Below are 19,581 nucleotides of genomic sequence, written 5' to 3'. Positions count from 1 at the left end.
ATGGTTACAGGCTATGAAAAGTTTTTGGATGTAGATGGATGAAATAAAAGGCATATGTATCACTAAGACAATAGTGCCCACTTCACTGTTGGTTACTCTCAGTCCTGCTTTCTTGTACTTATACAAGTCCAATCACTGCAATCTATAATTTATTGTTTGAAACAAATTTTAAAAAGTCAAAACTGCAGGCAAGACAGCAGCGTACTGGTTACCTGGGGGCATCGAAGTTCAGAGTTCAATTCTGGCACTACCTTGTAAGCAGGCTCCCCATGGAATGCGTGGAGTTTCCCTGGGTTCTCCCACAGTCCAAAGATACATCGGGTAAGTTACCTGGTCACAACTGGTGTTGGTCTATTATGTTAGATGATCCAGAGGCTCTAAAAATCCTCTGGTCTGGTGTCTTACTGACGTTATAGAACGGATGAGGTCAAATTTCCTAAACTAAATAAGGAAAAAACATCATGGTTATTGGTAGCAATAAAAAAGTGTGAATCTTAAAAATAAACTTGATCATCTGCCCTTACAAATCAAGCCAGAAGTGAAAAATTTGGGTGTTACTGATTTTGAGGTAAATTTCAAATCATTAGCTATATTACTAAGACTGCGCTCTTTCATTTAAGGAAGAATTCAGGAGTTCATTGTCTTATAACATCTCAAGATGCAGAAAAATTGATGAATGCTTGTGTTTTTAGTGGATTAGATTATGGTAATGGACTCAGCTGAAGACTGCCTAAGAAAGGTATGAATCAGCTGCAGCTTGTTCAAAATGCAGCAGCAAGAATCTTCACCAAAATAAAAAAAATGTGAGCACATTACACTGGTTGCCTGTGTCCTTTAGGATCAATTTTAAAACACACTTTAAATGTATACAAGGCTCTGAATAATTGGGGTAATATGAGGGCGAACAACTTTACTCAGAGTGGTAGCTGTGTGGAACGAGCTTCCAGCAGAAGTGGTTGAGGCAGGTTTGATGTTGTCATTTAAAGTTAAATTGGATAGCTATATGGACAGGAAAGGAGTGGAGGGTTATGGGCTGGGTGCAGGTTGGTGGGACTAGGTGAGAGTAAGAGTTTGGCAAGGACTAGAATGGCTGAGATGGCCTGTTTCTGTGCTGTAATTGTTATATGGTTAATCTAGCTCCTCTGTATATTTTGGAGTACTTATTCCCTTGCATCCCTAATCCATGAATATTTGTACGCTTAGTGTTCTTAGAGCCAAGTATACAAGAACTGGTGATGTGGCCTTTTGTTCTCATGCATCAAAAATGTGAAAAGCACTTCTGAAGATCTACTTTAAAAAAAAAATTGGCCTACTTAATGCCCATTGACGACATTTTTATAATTTGCTATATTTGATTACATTTTATTCTATTTGTCTTATTTTTAATTTTCTCATTTTTATTATATTGATCTATCGATACAGCCTATGCAAAGCACTGTGAGCCTGCATCTTAATATATTAAAGGTGCTATATAATTAGTTATTATTGCGAAATTGTGTCATGATTAGGTTAGGTTTAATCAGGGCTGGTTCACCTGAAGGGCTTACTCCATGCTGTATTGCTAAAATGAAAATAATAAAACTTTTGTATGGAGCTGATTCTTTAGGGACAAGCTGGTCCCCTATCTTGTTCAAACATACTGGATAGTGAAATGCCTGGATAGAGTAAAAGTCGAGAGGGTGTTTCAATTTGTAGGAAAGCCTAGGATCCAAGGGTACAGTCTGAGAATAAAGGGATGTTGTATTAGTACTGAGATGAGCAATGGTGAATCTGTAGAACTCATTGACAATACAGTAGGTTCTGGTTAATTGGGTTACCTTGGAGAGGATGTCCCTTTAAAGCTGAGGTAGTTTCTTCAGCCAGAGGATAGTAAATCTGTGGGAATCATTGCCCCTGAGGGCTTTGGAGGCCAATCATTCTGTTTATTTAAGGCAGAGACTGAGAGATTGTTAATTGGCAAGAATGTAAATGAATATGAAGAGAAGGTGGGGTAATGAAGTTGAGAATCATTCAGGAATGAATGACAGCAGACTTGATGGGCCAAAGAGCTTAATTCTGCTCTTTTATCTTATGGTCTGTGGTAGTGGTTCCCGCAGTGGGTGATATTGCCTCCAGCTGATTCTGCCAGCAGTAAGGAGATTCTTATGATTTTACATAAGATACCAGATATGAAGTGTGAGTCAGTATTTCAGGTTGAGCAATTTTTCAAAGAGGGACATTTTGCTCGCCAACATTCTTGCTTGTGCAATTGATAGGGCACCATCAATGACAGGACGTCACTATGAGGTTATTGCTTTCTTGAAAAAAAAACTATCTAACATATTTACCATTCACAGACAACATCTTGTTGCAAAAAAAACCTAAGTGATCTGTTGCACAAATCATTAAATACTGTCATCACAGCAGTGAATAAAATCAAGCCCTATGTTCTCAATTCTTGACTATTTTGAGATTATACTGAGAATGAACAGTCTGTACACTTGCTGTTGCATGTCAGATGGCTCTCAAAAGGAAACTGACACTTTCAGAAACTAAATTTTTTTGAAGAATTGAATGTTTCAGTAATAACTCAAAAATATTAGGCTGACATTATTTATTTGCAAGGTTTAATGAAATCAATCTTTAAGTGCAAGGAAGTGTGAACCTTATCAAAGTCAGATCAGTCATCTCCACATTTCTGTCCAAATTAACCCTATTTAAGTGCAGCACTGGCTGTCACAATCTTTTCCAATTTCCGAGTTGGGGAAAAAAAAAGTACCAGATGATGATCTTCAAGCTGAAGCTGAGGTTCAAAAAAAATCTTTGAATGCTATCCTGCGCTGTGGAAAAAGGTCAAGATGTTCTTTATTGCCTTTCCAGCATCATATTTCATGGAGCATGGTTTCAGTGCAGTCGCCAAACTTTTTTCAAAACAATGAAACAAAGAGCAAGTAACTTTACTTGGGGATCTGAAATTCCTTGAGTGACAGTCTGCCTAAAGTTGAGAAGCTTTTATCACTACACTAAGCATACCTCTCTCATTGAAAAGTGAAAAGGAAATGAAGTTGTGAATAGTTGGCTACCAATGTACATGAAAACTGTTGATGAAAAGGGTATTTACTATAATTAACGATTTGTAGCTTTACATAGTTGTAAAAATATTCAAATCTATTTCTCACTGCATTTGCAGTTCCTATTTACTTTCACTGTGTACCATAAATCAAAATTCTTAATAGTTTTTATGTACTGGCCAAAAGGGAGAGTGGGTCACTGGGGATGTGGTCTGGGAGCCAAGGAGGCGGTAACCAAAAAAAGTCTGGGAACAACTGACCTGTGGTCTTACTTCACAAGTACAACACCTGAGGTTAAGATCAAACCCAGGTCTTGTTATCTAGTTACCTCTGTGCTACCCACCTTTACAATGGCAATTTGGAAAAGTGAAAGCACGGTACACAAAGTGGAAAATGTCACACATTTTGATGCAATTGCAACTAAGCTTTAAGCTGATTGACGTAGAAGAACAAGACATGGCTGTGCTGCTATTCAGTCCAAGTAAACAACCCAAGTCACATTGGGTCTTAATACACAAGAAAAACAGTTTTCAATTTATTTCTTTGAAAAGGATTCTGTGCACTTTCCAAGTGTAACAAATTTTTAACCATTGTTGTCAGCCAATATGTTCACAGAACTATCAGCAAACAGGACAAGATGGAAAAGGGAGTTTTAATTACTGTTTTATTCACAAATTATTAAAAATAATAAATATGACAGAAAATATTTAGAATAGAAATGCTGAACATTTAAGTGTATGAATAGTGAACTGGTTATTTTCTCTCTACTAGTTAGTGGATCATGCAGGACATATAAAAGAAAGTATATTTCTGGTAACAGTATTCAGGAAAAGTCACAAAAGCAACTTGAACATTTTACAGTCAGTTGTACATCACAGATACAGACCCTGCTGTCCACTTGACCACAATCCCTATTCTATGTGTTAATTCCATTTGTCTGCGTTCCATAACTCCTTTCCTGTTGCAGCACCCATCCAAATAAGTTTTAACATTGTAATTGTAACCATCTACAGCTTCCTTTGGCAGTTCAACACACATACCATCATATGTGAAAAATCTTTAAATTTCTCCCCTTTCACCTTAAACATAGATTCACATTCCCTGAACCAAGAAAAAAGCAAGACTATCTATGCCTTTCAATTTTATACACCACTGTTATCCCTCAATCTACATTCCAGTCAGAATAAACGGAACCTATCTTATCTCTTGTTATATCTTTAGGTGCTAAAATTAATTCCAAAGAAATTGAGTATCAAAATAGATTTGCACAAGGTAACAGTGTGGATCAATAAAAGGATTGGTACATTTGAACAGGTAAATTTCATTTAGCTGTGTTCAAAATGCTTGAAAAATGCAATAAAGGTATGACTAAACCAAATGCAGATGAATATACATTGACAATGACAAAAGAATAGTTTACTTCACAATGAATTAAATCACTTACTGTGTAGCAGAAACTTACACAAGGGATAAATTTTATATCTCAATGATCTTTGCAGGATTTATGTACTGACCGCAATTAAAAACATAGGAAAAAGACTTAAGTTCTCCTGCTTTGAAATTTATGCATGATTATAATTCACTTTAACAATAATACTTTTTGTCTGACATTTTGTGCTAATTAAGACAAAGATTGCAGGATTATGAATGACAACTTTTTTCCTCTGGAGTCAATTGCAAACATTTACACTCAGTGGCCACTTTATTAAGTACACCTGTTTTTTAATGCAAATATAATCAGCCAATGCATAAAACTTGCAGGTTGTTGTTGTTCAGACCAATCAGAATAGGGAAGAAATGTGATTGAAGTGACTTTGATCATGGAATGATAGTTGGTGCCAGACAGGGTGGTTTGAGCATCTTGAAAACTACTGATCTGCTAGGGTTTTCATACACAACAGTCTCTAGAATTTACAGAGAATGGTGCACAAAAACAAACAAAAAAATCCAGCAAACTATACTCAGACAACTAATATTGATAGTGGTGTGCAGTTTCAAAATATGCCTGTGAAAATGCAAGGTATCGTTCACCTTGGCCAAGGCTCTTTCACCACATACTTAAAATAATTGAGACCTTTACTGTCCAAGATATAAAGGGTGGCCATATGGGGAACACTAACATGAGGGGTCAATGTCGTCTCACCCTGGAAAATATCTGACTCTAAATCTCTGAAGTCCATACTTTATCACACTGCAGGGAGAAAGACCTTCAACATATGGACAACATTAGTTCAAGAATGTGATTCATCACCTTCTTGGGTGTAATTAGGAATAATGATTAAAACCCGACTACAATTGATGTTGAAATGCAAATTGATTGGGAACACAGAACCACAGTGGCAGATATATTACTTGATTAGAATTCATTAATGTACAGACACAGCATGAACAATATCAACCCAGAGACATGTTCAAATGTCGACTTGGCAGAGTAATTAAGTCATTCTGCATCGAGAAGCTAATATCATTTATGGTCATTATTAAATTACTGAATTGTCAAGAAGAAAGGAATGGTTCCCCAATGAGATGGTGAGCATCCACCATCCTACACCTGCCAAGGTTATATGTGACTCTAGTACCATCAGCGCAGATGGTGGTCCCTCTACAGTCAGGGAAAATTGTACAGCATAATAGACATTGACCTTATCTGTGATGTTCCATGAAACAAAGCAAAACTACACTACAAACAGTGCCCAGCATCAGATTAACAACTAGCGAGGATGTGCACAAGCTTTTAATCAGTTAATACTGAGTTTAGTAAACATAATCCAAATAGAAATAAAAGTCAAAGCCATTATTAAGGTAATAAGGCAATATAATCTTTTCTTACCTTTTTATTGGAGTTACTGCAGCCATATACAATACCATCTCACCTGCACAATTCATACATCCTTGGACTAGCAGTAGATCCAACTTGTTCTATTTACAATTAATCAGTAAAATTTTCTTTCATTTGATTGGTTTAAGGTTTGGTAACCCAGCCAATAAAATTAAGGCAGTCCAGTGGAGCAGCCATTTTGAGATGGGCTGCTGTCTGGTCAAAGTGCTGTTGGTTGTCCAGGTGTGGGCTTTGGTGAATGCCATGCTTCAGCAAGGAGGGCAAACAGCACCAGGGTGGTGGTTTTCTACTACTACTTAAGCTGATCAGATTTCTCCCCTCAAAGCTTGTAGTCATGGTAGGTGAACTTTGAGCTGTGTCATTCCCCTCCTGTGCAATGTTGAGACTCAGGGAGGCTGCCAAAGTCTTTGATGACTACGTGTAGTAAGTGCATCAAGCTGAAGCTCGTCACAGTCCGCATGACGGCACGGAAGCTGTGCACGGGTCCACTGGTCACACTGCAGCCTAAAGATCTAAAGGAAGATAGGAAGTGTTTGACCAACAGGAGGAGTAGTTGCAGTAAGGTAGTGGAAGAATCTATTGCAGCTATCTCCCTTCAAAACAGATATATGGGGGGGGGGAGAGGGGGAAAGAGGAGATGGCTCATCTTGGGAAGGCTGTAGCTAAGATATTAGTGGCTGTGCTGTACAAGAGGGCATGAAAGAATGGCAGAGCTATAGTGGTAGGAGATTCCATAGTAAAGAGAATAGACAGGAGCTTTTGAAGCCACAAACAGGATTTCTGGTTGATACATTGCCTACCACAGATGTCTCGGAGTGACTGCAGGGCATTCTAAAAAAAGGGAGGGTGAAGAGCTAGTTGTCAGTCTGCATGTAGCTGCCAATGATATAGGGAAGAAAAAAGCAGGGTGTACCCCTACACGCTGAATTTTGGGAACTAGGAGAAAATTTTTTAAAAGGACCTCAAATAAAATTATCTCAGAATTGCTACCTGTGCCCATGCTGGTCAGAGTAGAAACGGCAGAGTAGCTAGGGTGATTATGTGGCTTGAGCAGTTTTCAGATCCCTGGGGCATTGCAATTGGTTCTGCAGGAGGTGGAATCAACACAAACCAGACACTCTGCACCCGGGCAGGGCTGGGATCAGTATCCTAAGGGGATTGTTTTCTGGCAGAGGGAATGGGAATCCATGCAGAAAGGCAGAGGTATGCATTGCAGAAAACCTACAGCACAATACTGGCCCTTCAGCCCACGATGCTGTGCCAAACAGGTACTGTACTTACTTTAGAAATTAACTAGGGTTACCCATAGCCCTCCACTTTTCTAAGCTCCATGTACTAAACATTTAAAGAAAAGTGAGGGTGGAGTATAGAAAACTCAGATGCAAAAGACAAGGACTTCATAGAATGCATCTGTGACCTTTCTTAAACATCATGTCATTAAACCTACGAGAGAACATGTAGACTTAAATCTGGTCCTTCAACCTACAACCACTATATTATACCTAAACAAGGGAGATGACAAAGGTATCGGGGGGGGGGGGGGGGGGTTAGCTAACGTAGTTACATAGATTGGGAACAGGGGCTATATGCGGGCCAGTTGATGAACAATGGAAGACTTTTAAATATCTTTTAGAGCTTAATAAAAGTATATTCTGGTCAAAAGCAAGGACTGAAAGTGTGGGGAGAGCCAGTCTTGGAAAACTAAGGAAATAAACGAAGGCATACAAAGTCACCAAGAGTAGTGAGAAACTGGAATAATGGGAAAATTCAAAGAGCAACAAAAAAAACACCAAGTAAAAGATAGATTATACTAGCACAAAATATAAAAACATAGTAAATGTTTTACAATTATATAAAGCAGAAAAGGGTGCCTAAAGTGAATGTAGGTCCCTCAAAGAAGGATGAATTAATATTGGATAATGTGGAAATAACCGAGGCTTCCAACAAATGTTTTGTATTAGTCTTCATGTCTGACATGTCACAGGAAAATGTTATTGATGTGATGGAGAATAAGGCCATCTTTGAGAGGTACTGCTGAACTACCTAGTGGGCCTAAAGGTAGGGAAGTCCCTTGGTCCTGATGACAGTGTACTGAAAGAAGTAATGGAAATCATAAGAGGGGTTTGTAATAATTTACCAAAATTCACTGCATTCTGGACAAGACCCAGCAGATTGGAAGACAGTGTTTAAAAAGAGGATGTAGGCAGAAGGCTGATTAGCATGACATCTGTAGGTAGAAAAACGCTTGAAGGTATCATTAAGGATGAAATCATGAGAAATCTAGATTGAAATGGTTTCATCAGCAGACGTCACATGGATTTTGGAAGGGTAGGTCCTGTCTGACAAACTTATTGGTATTATTTGAGGATATAGCAAGTGCAGTGGATAAAGGGGAAATACAGAAGGATGTGGTACACCTGCATTTCCAGAAGGCATTCAATAATGCCGCAAGACTTATCCAACAGGTTATCAAGGCGCCAAATGGAATGTTGGCCTTCACTGCTAGAGGGACTGAATTTAAAAGCAGGGGGGTTATGCTGCAACTGCTGAGGCTACACATGAAGTACTGCGTTCTGATCATTTTACTTGAAGAAAGACATACTGGGCTTTGGAGCAATTCAGAGGACATTCACCATGGTGATTCTGGAGATGAGGGGTTAGCCTGTGAATATACTCACTGAATTCAGAAGAACGAGGGAATCCTATTGATCCCTTTCATAATTTTACACGTTTCTGTAAGACAGAGACAGGAAGGTTAGGGGACATGGCCTCAAGATTCAGGGAAATAGATCTAGAATGGAAATGAGAAAGAAGTGCTTTTCCCAGAGATAAGTGAATCTGTGGAATTCTCTGCCAAGGGAAACAGTCGAGGCTACTTCATTAAATATATTTTAAGACACAGATAGACTTTTGTAGAGTAGGGGAATTAAGGTTTACGAGGAAGAAGTAGATAAGGTGGAGATGAGTCCACAGCAGATTAGCCATGACGGTAATGAATGGCGGAGTAGACTCGATAGGCCACTTGGGCTACTCCTGGTCCTATTTCTTTGTTCTCCATTTACAAGCATCTCCAAAGGATGGCACATCTTCATTCAAAGGAAAACTTTGATAATTTCTTAGATTCCTGAAGGAAGCAAAGGGATGATTACTAAATCTTCTTGAAGAAGGGCCTCGGCCCGAAACGCCGACTGTTTATTCATTTGCATTGATGCTGCCTGGCCTGCTGAGTTCCTTCACCATTTTGTGTGTGTTGCTTTGGATTTCCAGCATCTGCAGATTTTCTCGCGGGATGAATAGTAAGCTTGGAAGTGCTGGTTTAGGTCTTGCAACTTCACAATAACTATATTTTATAATGAAAACTAAAATACATGTTTGTACAAAATCAAATAATTGAAACAAATTGTGTAATAGCAGAATTTTAAAAAAATAGTTGGCCCTCATAATAACACACATGATAAAAAAAAGTCTAAACTAATAGCAGCTGCAGTCAATCAGCTGGGATGGTTGTTAATAAAACACATGCAGATTTAACATGCATAATAAATTAAGTGACATTCTATTAAATATAACTATTTGGGGCCACTAGCAGAGTTTGTTATTAAATCACAGTGTAATCACATTCATTGTTCTTTGATGTATTAGGCTATATTATTTTCACATCTTTAACTGTAACTTAACAATTTTAAAAGGGGCAGGATTATTTTTCCAGTGTAACTTTTAACTCTCACCTGTCCAATTTTTAAATATATGCCATAATGCTTTTCCATTTTTTTTTGCAATTAATCCCACACTCTAATTAAACCGAACCCTTCGTGGTAGAGTGGACAGGACAGCAAGTAAGTCCATCAAAGCCTGAAGTGTGATCTGGACCAGCTAGGAAAATGGACTGGGAGAAAAAAGGGCACATGGAATTTAATGCAGACAAGTATGATGTGTTGCACTTTGGGAGACAAACCAGGGTAAGACTTGCACAGTGCATGATAGGCTCTGAGCTGTGCTACAGAACAAAGGGACCTGGGAATGCAGATCCATAACTCCTTTGAAGCTGCATCATAGGTAGGATTGTAAAGAGCTTCTGGCACATTGACCTTCATAAATCAAGACACCAAGTACAGAAGACAGGATGAACATGGCATCGTTGAGGCCAAATTTAGAATACCATATACAGTTCTGGTCACCTACCTACAGGAAACGATCAATAAGCTTGAAAGAATGCGGAGAACATTTACATGGACGTTGCTATGATTTGAATGCAAGATTTAGGGAAAGCTTGAAAAGGAGTGCAGGAAAATGAGGGGAAATCTAATGGATGTGTACAAACTTAGCAGGGAATATAGATATTGTGAATACATGCAGGCATTTTCCCCTCAGGTTGGCAGAGACTAGAATTAGAAGTAATTGGTTTAGAGTAAAATGTTAAAAGTTTAAGGGGAGTCTGAGCAGAACTGCTTCACATCACTTGAGGGGGCAGTGTGGGTGTAGAATGAACGGCCATTGGAAGGGTAGATGTGGGTTCAATTAACATTTAAGAGAAGTTTGTATAGGTACATGGATGGGAAGAGTTTGTTGCAATGTGATCCAGGTGCAGGTAGATGGGCCAAAGAGCTTGTTTCCATGCTATAGTACCCTGAATACAAAAAGCCACCCCTTGCAAGTGGCTGTTTAGAGTTCTCGGCTGAAATGTGATTACTTTCCCTTTGCAATGTTACTTAATCAGACAATAACAAGGATGGAGATTGAATTCATGACTGAGACCTTGAATGAGTTAATAGAATTATAGAAAACACAAGAGAACAGGCAAATTAAGCCTCTCAAGCCTGCCCCATCATTCAATTTGATGATGACAGTTGATTAACACTGTTCACAACTCCTCTTCTGTGGCATTTCCCTTGTCTTTCAAAAATTCATCTGCCTCTACCTTAAAAACCTGTCATCTGGCCTCCACACCCTCTGGGATGAAGAATTCCAGAGATTCACTAACTTCTGTGGAAAGAAATTTCTATGGCATCTGTTTTGAATGAGCAGTCTCTTATCTTGCAGTGATCCTAGACAGTAATCAGGATAGAATTTGAATTCATCATTGCCATGCAAGTTGAGGTCTTATGGGAGATCACAAAGTCAGATGTGTGCCTTTCAGCAGCTGCTAACAGCATAAACCCATCAGTCCAACTCCAAAAATCTAACTCAGACACTGCCAATAAGTCTCCCAAACTTTGATAGCGACTAGAATGACAACAAAAATGCAAACCGGGGACAACACAGTTTATTTTCTGAATATGCAATTTTGCAAAAGATAGGAAACAAGTTACTGCAACTTTAATGATATCATACTGACATAAATAAGTCAATATTGCACATCTCTAGCTGAGTGAAGCTGGCTAGAGCAGTTTGCATTCCATTATAAATGTAGCCTCTTACAATAAAAAGCTGCTAACAATAATGTGCTTGTTAAATATTTTCTTCCTGCCATTTTGTATGTCAGAGATCAAAAGATGTCAAAAGATTCAGTCTCTCAGTCCTCCTTGATCTGGAGGTCCAGACTTTTTTTATTATTTACTTCTAGTTGTGAAGTAGTGACAGTAAAAGATGCCAAAACAACAGCCTGATAGTGGTTACTAAATCTAAAAAAAACAAGAGGGCGCAAAGAACAGACCCTGATCTGTAAAGTTAACTCTCACCAATTATAAATGTAATAAAATTCCTAAATTGTACAAATCTGTTCAAAAACAGAAAAAGATATTTACAAAGACCCTTTTGATTGCAGTAGTAGTAAAACTTTGGCACTGTGGATAGAATTGAATCTCTCACTTTCAGAAAGATACTTGTACAGTAAGTCAGTCTTTCATTCCGTCTCGCTTTGCTGTTTCACACAATACAGAGCGCGAGACAAAGCCTCAGTTACTTTCTTTGCATCATAGAGAATAGAAATGGTAGTTGTAGTTTTCTTTAGACACGTTGCTATGTGCGTCAGTTATTTTCTCATTTGGTTTTCTGCAAAGGGGAAAACAAAAGAGATGTTACATACTTTAACTAAAGACAAACCCTACCAAACATAATCGCACCAGAGTTGCAAATCATTTGCCCTGGGATCGGTTTTTCACCTCTTCTGCCAACTTGTGTAACTTAATCTCATTTTGACCTTGAAGCATTCACTGCCTCTCTTGCCAGAGATGCTACTTGACCTACTAAAAATCACCAGCAATTTTGTTTGTTCGTTTCGGTTTTAGTTTTAGATTGCCACTTTGTTCAATTTTCTCCTTCATTCCTTTTCAAGATCCTTGTGAAGGGCCTTGGTCCTCCAGGACACATTATTCTTTATGTGCCTTGTAAACTACCTGGTTCCAAATGCACTACAGTGGCCAGGTGGCTGAGGAGGGGGAAGAGGAGGATTTCGAGAAAGTACCAGTCTCCATAGTTAAGGAAGAAGTTTGAAATAACACGGGTTTACTAAATGAATACCCAGGTCGGTGGGTTGTCTGATGAGGTATGGTCACACAGTTTAATTAAGTGATTTGATTGAAGCATCCAAGAAGCAGGGGGACTGGGAGAATATGAAGTGGGTATTTAGTGGGAGAAGGTAGAATGACCTCTCTGCTTTTATACTACACACCTCAGCGTTGCAGCTTCTACATTACAAGAGTGAATTCCACACCTCCAGCAGCCTGTAGGTCATTGAAGGGAAAAGTTAGACGAGAACACAAGGGTGAAGGAAACAGAAAAACATGGTAAGAATGAGGCGGAGGAAAACTGGAAGGAGGATGTAATGCAGCGTTTCGGAGACTGGTCAAAGTTCTTGATAAATATTGACCCAAAAGGGTATTCTACTAAAGGTTGGAGTAATCTCCTCACTAAACATATCCAACTCCTAATTTTGTTTTTTTTATATAAATTACAACAGCATATCAACAGAAAATTAGTGGCACAGTAGTGCTGTTGGTATGACTGCTATCTCACTGCTCTAGTGACTTCTGTGTGGAGCTTGCACATTCTCCCTGGGACCGCTGGAGTTGAAAAGAATTGACGTTTTGGGTCGAAACCCTACATCAGGAATCTGATGCGCCCCAACAGATGCTGCACAACTTGCTGAGTTCCTCCAGCAGATCATTTGAGCGAGAATGCTGCACTTTTCTGGAGAAATAACCCTGCATTTTACTGGAAGGTGCTAGAGATTATTTCCTTTGCTCTTTCGGAGAGTCGGGAGAACACACACCACCCCTCACTGAGGGGTCAGCAGAGCAAAGAGTGGGTAGCTTCACATTCCTGGGTGTGAACATCGCGGAGAATCTAGCTTGGGCCCAACACACTGATGTGGGACAAAGACTCATGCAGTGGCTCCGCTTCTTTAGGAGTTTGAGGAGATTTGAACTGCAACCAAAGACTCTTGCAAACCTGTAGTGTTCAAAGAAGCATTCAGACTGACTGCATCACAGCGTGGTACGGGGGATCCAATGCATAGGAATCAAAGAAGCTGCAGATTCAGCTACCTCCATCATAGGCACAACACTGCCAGAGGACGTCTTCAAGACCAGGTGCATCAATCTATAAGGACCCTGTATGGTGGCATCAATCTATAAGGACCCTGAAACACCCAGGACACACCCTCCTCTCATTACTACCACCCGGAGGCAGTACAGGAGCTTGAAGGCCCACACTCAGTCCTTGAACATCATTTCATCATTGCTTTTATCTTGCACTATTTTTGTAATTTGTAGTAATTTTGTCTTTGCAATGTACTGCTGCTGCCACAAAACCACAAACTTCATGTCAAGTCAGTGATAACAGTGGGTGGCACAATGCTTGACAGTACAAGCAACCCGTGTTCAATTCCCACTGCTGTTTGTAAGTAAGGAGGTGGTACGTTCTCCCCATGACCGTGTGGATTTCCTCCCCCAGTCCAGTTGGTAGGTTAATTGGTCATTGTAAATTGTCCCGTGATTAGGCTGGGGTTAAATCAGGGGGTTGCTGTGCAGCACGGCTCGAAGGTCTATTCCGTGCCGCGTCTCAATAGATAAATAGATAGAGAAATAAAATAATGGACGTGGCTTCCAGTAGAAAATACTTCTCTGTGAACGTATTCTCCAATTCATTGGCTGATAGTGCTGCCAAGAGAGCCATTTATAAAAAGTCTGCAGGGAGTTGATGGTAAGTTCTGGAGCTGCATCTGTGCTGTCACACTGTCAGTCTGCAGACTCCAAGTGCTGTGTGTTCACCCAGTAGCGAACTTGTCCATGGAGCCAGTGCCTCACAAGCCCGCAATGTGAGCAGACGAGAACAACTCCCAGGAAGCTCATTCTAGTCAGCAGAAATATTGAAGTTGTTTTCCAACCTCATTTTCTATCCTTATTATTGTTTTTAACCTACTTCTACTTCAGACAAGCTCCTACCCAAACTGGAGCAGGTGTAGAACCAACACATGGAGGGGTGAAGGTACCAAAGCAAAATTACATTGCAGTGGCTGCTTGGGAGATCCAAAGTGCTTTACAACTGAAGCAAACATGATATGAATGAATCGTTAACAAAGCATTTAAGTATTTAAGTATTTAAATTATTAATCCAAACATTTTTTTAATATAGGAGTTCAACTTTGTCCCAAGGTTCTGATTAGTTTTGAATGTTTATGATAGTCACAGACATTCAATCTCTGACATATCACCCACACTTGTGCAAGAGCTATAACTAGCTGTCAAAAATATTTGTGGCAACACACAAAGGCACTGGAGGAACTCAGAGGGTCAGGCAACATCGATGAAGGAAAATGTGGAGTCGATAGGTCTCAGCCCAAAACATCAACTGTCCACTGCTCTTCAAAATGCTCCCTGACCAACTGAGTTCCTCTAACACTCTGTGTTACTCCAGATTCCAGCAGCAACAGTCTCTTGTGTCTCCAAGAGATTTCTGAGACATTTTTTGGCAAGAAAGCCCTGTGCTGTGAAGAGTTTCCTCAGCAGGTTCTGTCTGTAGGGAACCATTGCTATGTAGGGTTAGGTGAACAACAAGCGCAGGGAACATTCTGCCCAGTGACTGTACAGAAGCACCCTATAGGCTGAAGCCAGACTTTGGCCTGTACCTCTGCACCACAGCTCTGCAAAGCCCAGAGAAAGTATGATGGAACCCTTCTTACGCCACCAAAAAATGGTTTCTCACAAATAGAATCCCCAGTACTATACAGGCCATCTCCAGATTACGAGCCACCGACTTACTGACACCACTACATACAAACCACCTCCAATTATCATACTAAATTCAAAAATCTAACGTATGTACATACATTTGATCCTACAAACAGCAGAACCTGCCCCCCCCCATTCGAGTAATTGCTCTTTCTCATCAGTCTTGTGTTTTTGATCCTTTTCTGAACAACATGCTGAGTATAATTACCACAGACTGATTTTTGTGCATCTTCTGACATACGAAGACAATCAACTCATTGATGTCTGTAAAAAATGGAATCACTTTGTTAACCAGGGATGGCTCGTGAGCAACACATCATGCATAATTAAGGTCTGGGCACAACACTATTAGCCACCAGTTGCATGCAGTCCCGAGACTCAATTCTGTTAGTTGTAGTGTAACTGAAGAACAATGGGGACAGTGCCTTACAATTCCTTTTCAGTACTCGTGACAGAAACAGAGACAGAATTTTACCCCTGAAACCAACAGGCCAACAAGCACTCTGCCCCACGCGATAGCCTGGTCATCAACCCCTCTCCACCCCCTTCCAAAGTGGGGCTGGCCAAATGGCTCCTTCCTTTACAAGGCCCAACAAATCCATTCCCCTGCTCAGAAGACCAAACACATTTAAATCCTGGTGGACAAATTAGGTCACAAATTCCTTTACCTTAGCTATATGTTCGAATTTTCGGCAGACATGCTTTCTGAATCCAGTTCATTAAACCCAGTCGAGCTGCACTGTGACGCACGAGCCCAGTTGCCAGTGTACTCAGACAGGACATAGTCATCTCTCTCATTTATATCGTCCACCATAGTCCAGTCTTCGTGCTCATCCTCCTCGCTGCATTGCCCGTCTCTGCTGTTGCTCTCAGACGTGTCCATAGCGTCCTCCGTTTGCTTCTCCGCGAACCAGTCCCTCACCTGCTCATAGCTCATGTTGGACTTTGACACTAACTCATCCAGGTCTTCTTCCTTCAGCTGCCTGTGCTGCATGTAATACTGCAATAGGACCGACTTACCGCTCCGGCTTTGCGTCGAATGCGCTGCTCCACTCCAAGCACCCGCCATTTTGTGCCCTCTGCTGCCCCGCGCCCCGCTGCCATTGAAGTTACTCTGCCCGTTGTGACCATCTGAATTCGCTCTTTGGTAATGGTCAAGCCATTTTAGATTGCCATTTTTAATTGCATATCTGTTGTCGCCGAACCAACGCACTATGTCATTTCGAGGCAGTCCGGTCTGCACCACTAACGTGTCATACTGCTCCACGGTTGGCCATTGAGTGCGTGCAAACGCACTCTTCAGGATATGTAGCTGCTCCTGGCTCTTTTTATGAGTCCTGTCAATGGGACTGGTGGTTTTAATATGCTGCTGTGCTCCACTTGGAGGGGCAGTCCCAGACTTGGATAGGTAGTGTGCAGCAGACTGTGACATTTTGACGTGGACGTTTTCAGCGATCTCTGATTTTATATTTTCTTGCTTCAGGTCGGCTCTCCTCATTTCTAGAATCCCTCCTTCTAAAGAGTCTCGCAGTTTCCTCCGCTCGGAAAACCAGGCATCTATTTCTCTCCTGGTCAGCTTTGACTCCACCCGCAGTCTATCCTTTTCCTCGTCCGTCGGGAAGGAGCTGTTCTGGAAACTCTCCTCCAGCACCTTCAGCTGCTCCGCGCTCTTCTCTTTAAACTTATGGGACCCAAAGTCAGAGAAGGTGCTCCATCCAGATCGGCGAGCTCCGTGGCCACCAGCAGGTTCGTGTGGGATGGTGACCGTGGTCTCAGCAGAGGTGTGACTCGAGTGTCCCTTCTGGGTTCGGTAGCGGTTGTCGCTGAACCACTTCTTAATCTCTGACCGGGAGAGCTTGGTGACCTGCATCAGCCGGAAAACCTCGTCGTCATCGGGGAACTGACTGACAGCGAAGCTGGCTTTCAGTTCCGCCATCTGCTCCTTAGTCTTCTTGCGGCTGACGCCGACGTCCACGTTTCCTGGCGAGAACAGGACCGAGTTGCCTTGCGATGCCAGCTGCGCAGTGCAGACCTGGATGACATTCGCCTGCTTCGAATCCGCTACCACTTGGGAGGGCAGCATCCCCCGCTTCTGGGATTGGGCTTGACTCGAGCTGCCGGCCACGGTCAAGGTGATGGGGGAGCACGACGCTGCTGCCCCGTTTGCAACTTGAGTCAACACAATACCGGTCTGACCAACCAACTGGCACGGCACCCCCGTCTGGACAATCTGCTGCGTGCTGCCTTTGGCGGCGGCCGGCACAACGGTGATTGTTGGCGTCTGGATAGTACCGTTGAACATCATCTTCCTGGCTTCCTCCACCTCCTCGGGAGCCCAGCTGATGCCATGTTTAAGGCGTTGCGTTGAGAACCACATTTTAATTTGCTCTTCTGGATACTTCGACACTGCCGTCAGCCAGGACAGTTCTGCTTGGGTAGGGTAGGGGAATTTGTTAAAGGAGCCTATCAGGTTTTTGTTAATGTCCATTGCGGTGTTATACTTGCAGCCATGCATGGGAATCATGACTTTGGGTATTAGGTTGAAGTTTGGTGGTGGCTGTATAGAAGGCATCACATGAGCTACCCCATCCTTGATCACAGTCTCTGGAACAACCAAACCAGTGTGGACAGGGCCATTGGCGTTCTCTTCTGCCTTGCTCTCCTGCGTGGTGCCAAGCTCATCTTTCACTCGTGACACCGTATTTATCCTCTTGCTGTCAACTTTGCTTTTGTTCATCTTCATGATGGGAGTTTTGCTGATGGAGATTCCGGCGGGAGGCATCTCCTCTTTATCTGCGTTCCTGCCACTCGTGGGGTCGTCAAGGGTTTGTTCTAGAATGGTCTGGTTGTTGCGCTTTATCAACTTTAACTTGAAGCTGCTCTCTCCTGGATGATACCTACTATTGTGATCAGTAAAAGTATCATACCTTTTTGTTGTAAAGTTACATACTGCACAGACGTAAAACGGATTGAGGATGACATTCGGATGTAGGGTATCAACATGTTCTGTAAATTCATTCAAGTCCTGTGATTCAAAGGTGCAGTATTTACATTCATAACCTCCTTCCAGCTTCTTGGTCTGGTGAGTGTCTACGGCAGCTTTCTCCAAACCTGGATCCCCATCACTCATCCCACTCTCTGGTGGCCAGCTCCCTTCAGACAACTGGTGCGGGGACCCAGTAGCCTGCCCAATGATCTCCAAGTCTGGGTCTTGCTCTCTCACGTCTGTGGCACGAACCATGCACGGCGTTGTTGACTTCCGTTTGCTAGCCATCAGTGGCTGGGAGATAAGGGCAGCTGGCCAAGGGCCTTGCTGAAGGCCAAGGGTCTCTTGAAGGAAGCCTGTCCAGCACGATTTCAGGTTGCGGTAGCTCTGCCTTTACTGACTGCCGTCAGCTCCCACTAGCACCTCGTTTGGCCGCATCACAGTAGAATTTTACCTGCAATACACAACAGTGATGTTGGTGTTACGTTTGTGCGGAGCAAGAACGACAGCAGAGCAGTAGGATAAAGCGTTTTTACTGAGACACGTTTGCCACGGTACACGCTGGGCAACTTACAGTGCGGGAGTCATGAGCCGAGACAAACACGTGCACTCGAAAACAAGCACCAAAGGAGAGGGCCTTCTGCGTATGGGAAGCCCAATTGATTCACCGCATGAACAATCAGCAAGTGTGTGCGTGCACACTGGTCACGTTCTTGAATTGACCTGATACGGTTCAGTTAGGTTTCTGTATTACAGTTTGCAAAATGCACAACAGTGAGAAACAGAATTGAGAAGCCGCTTACTGACACCAAGTCCAGTGAAAATCTCGAAGTTCCTGGCATCAATGGAGGCTATATGACACCAACATTTATTGAGTTCTTATGAATCGTGGTGAATTTGTTTTCATTAGTCTATCCAGCCCAGTTAAGAAATGGAAAACTTACTGCAAATTACTACATTTTGTAGTCAGTGAGTCTATGTATAGGAGGTACGTGTCCTCAAATAAGGACTTCAGTGTTATATTTAAAAAAAATGAACTTTTCTCCATCAAAATTGATAGTCAAAAAGTTTAAATTATTTTTTGGGTTTAAAAAATTTTTGGGGTTTAATCAATTTATTTTAGCAAGTCCTATTATATCTAATTTCCTTTTTCAACCTTCCACTATGGATCAAGCTTACTTTGATTGGAAAACCGAAGGTATAGTATGTTTTTGTGATTTATTTTTGGATAATTGTTTCATGTCTTTTGATCAACTTTCTAATAAATATAACTTACCCAGATCTCAATTTTTTAGATATCTACAGATTAGAAACTTTTTAATTACTGCTTCTCCTAATTTTCCACACTCATATCCAATGGATACTTTGGAAAAAATTTTAGATCTAAATCTCTCTCAGAAAAGTGTTGTAGCAATTATTTATAATATAATTATGAATTTATGTCCTGATGTTTCCAATAAAATTAAAGCTGATTGGGAAAGAGAACTTAAAATTATTATACCAATTGAAAAATGGGAAAAAAAATTCTTCAATTGG

At 41.3% G+C, this 19,581-nt stretch overlaps 1 protein-coding gene across 2 annotated transcripts in view; it reads right to left on the bottom strand.

Annotated features, from left to right (window-relative positions):
* Positions 1 to 15,727: 15,727 nt before the first annotated feature.
* The window catches only part of zhx2a (zinc fingers and homeoboxes 2a), a 97,244-nt gene continuing 93,390 nt past the window's right edge, over positions 15,728 to 19,581 (bottom strand). For both annotated transcript variants that reach the window (XM_072261167.1, XM_072261158.1), the window contains one exon: positions 15,728 to 18,499. In XM_072261167.1, coding sequence (XP_072117268.1) covers positions 15,733 to 18,333 — 2,601 coding nt within the window. In that variant the 5' untranslated portion in view covers positions 18,334 to 18,499 and the 3' untranslated portion in view covers positions 15,728 to 15,732. The remainder of the gene's footprint in view (positions 18,500 to 19,581) is intronic.

Source organism: Mobula birostris, chromosome 1 (genome assembly GCF_030028105.1).
Source record: "Mobula birostris isolate sMobBir1 chromosome 1, sMobBir1.hap1, whole genome shotgun sequence".
NCBI lineage: Eukaryota > Metazoa > Chordata > Chondrichthyes > Myliobatiformes > Myliobatidae > Mobula > Mobula birostris.
The sequence above is the reverse complement of the archived record's forward strand: the minus strand, read 5'-3'. Positions and strand labels throughout refer to the sequence as shown.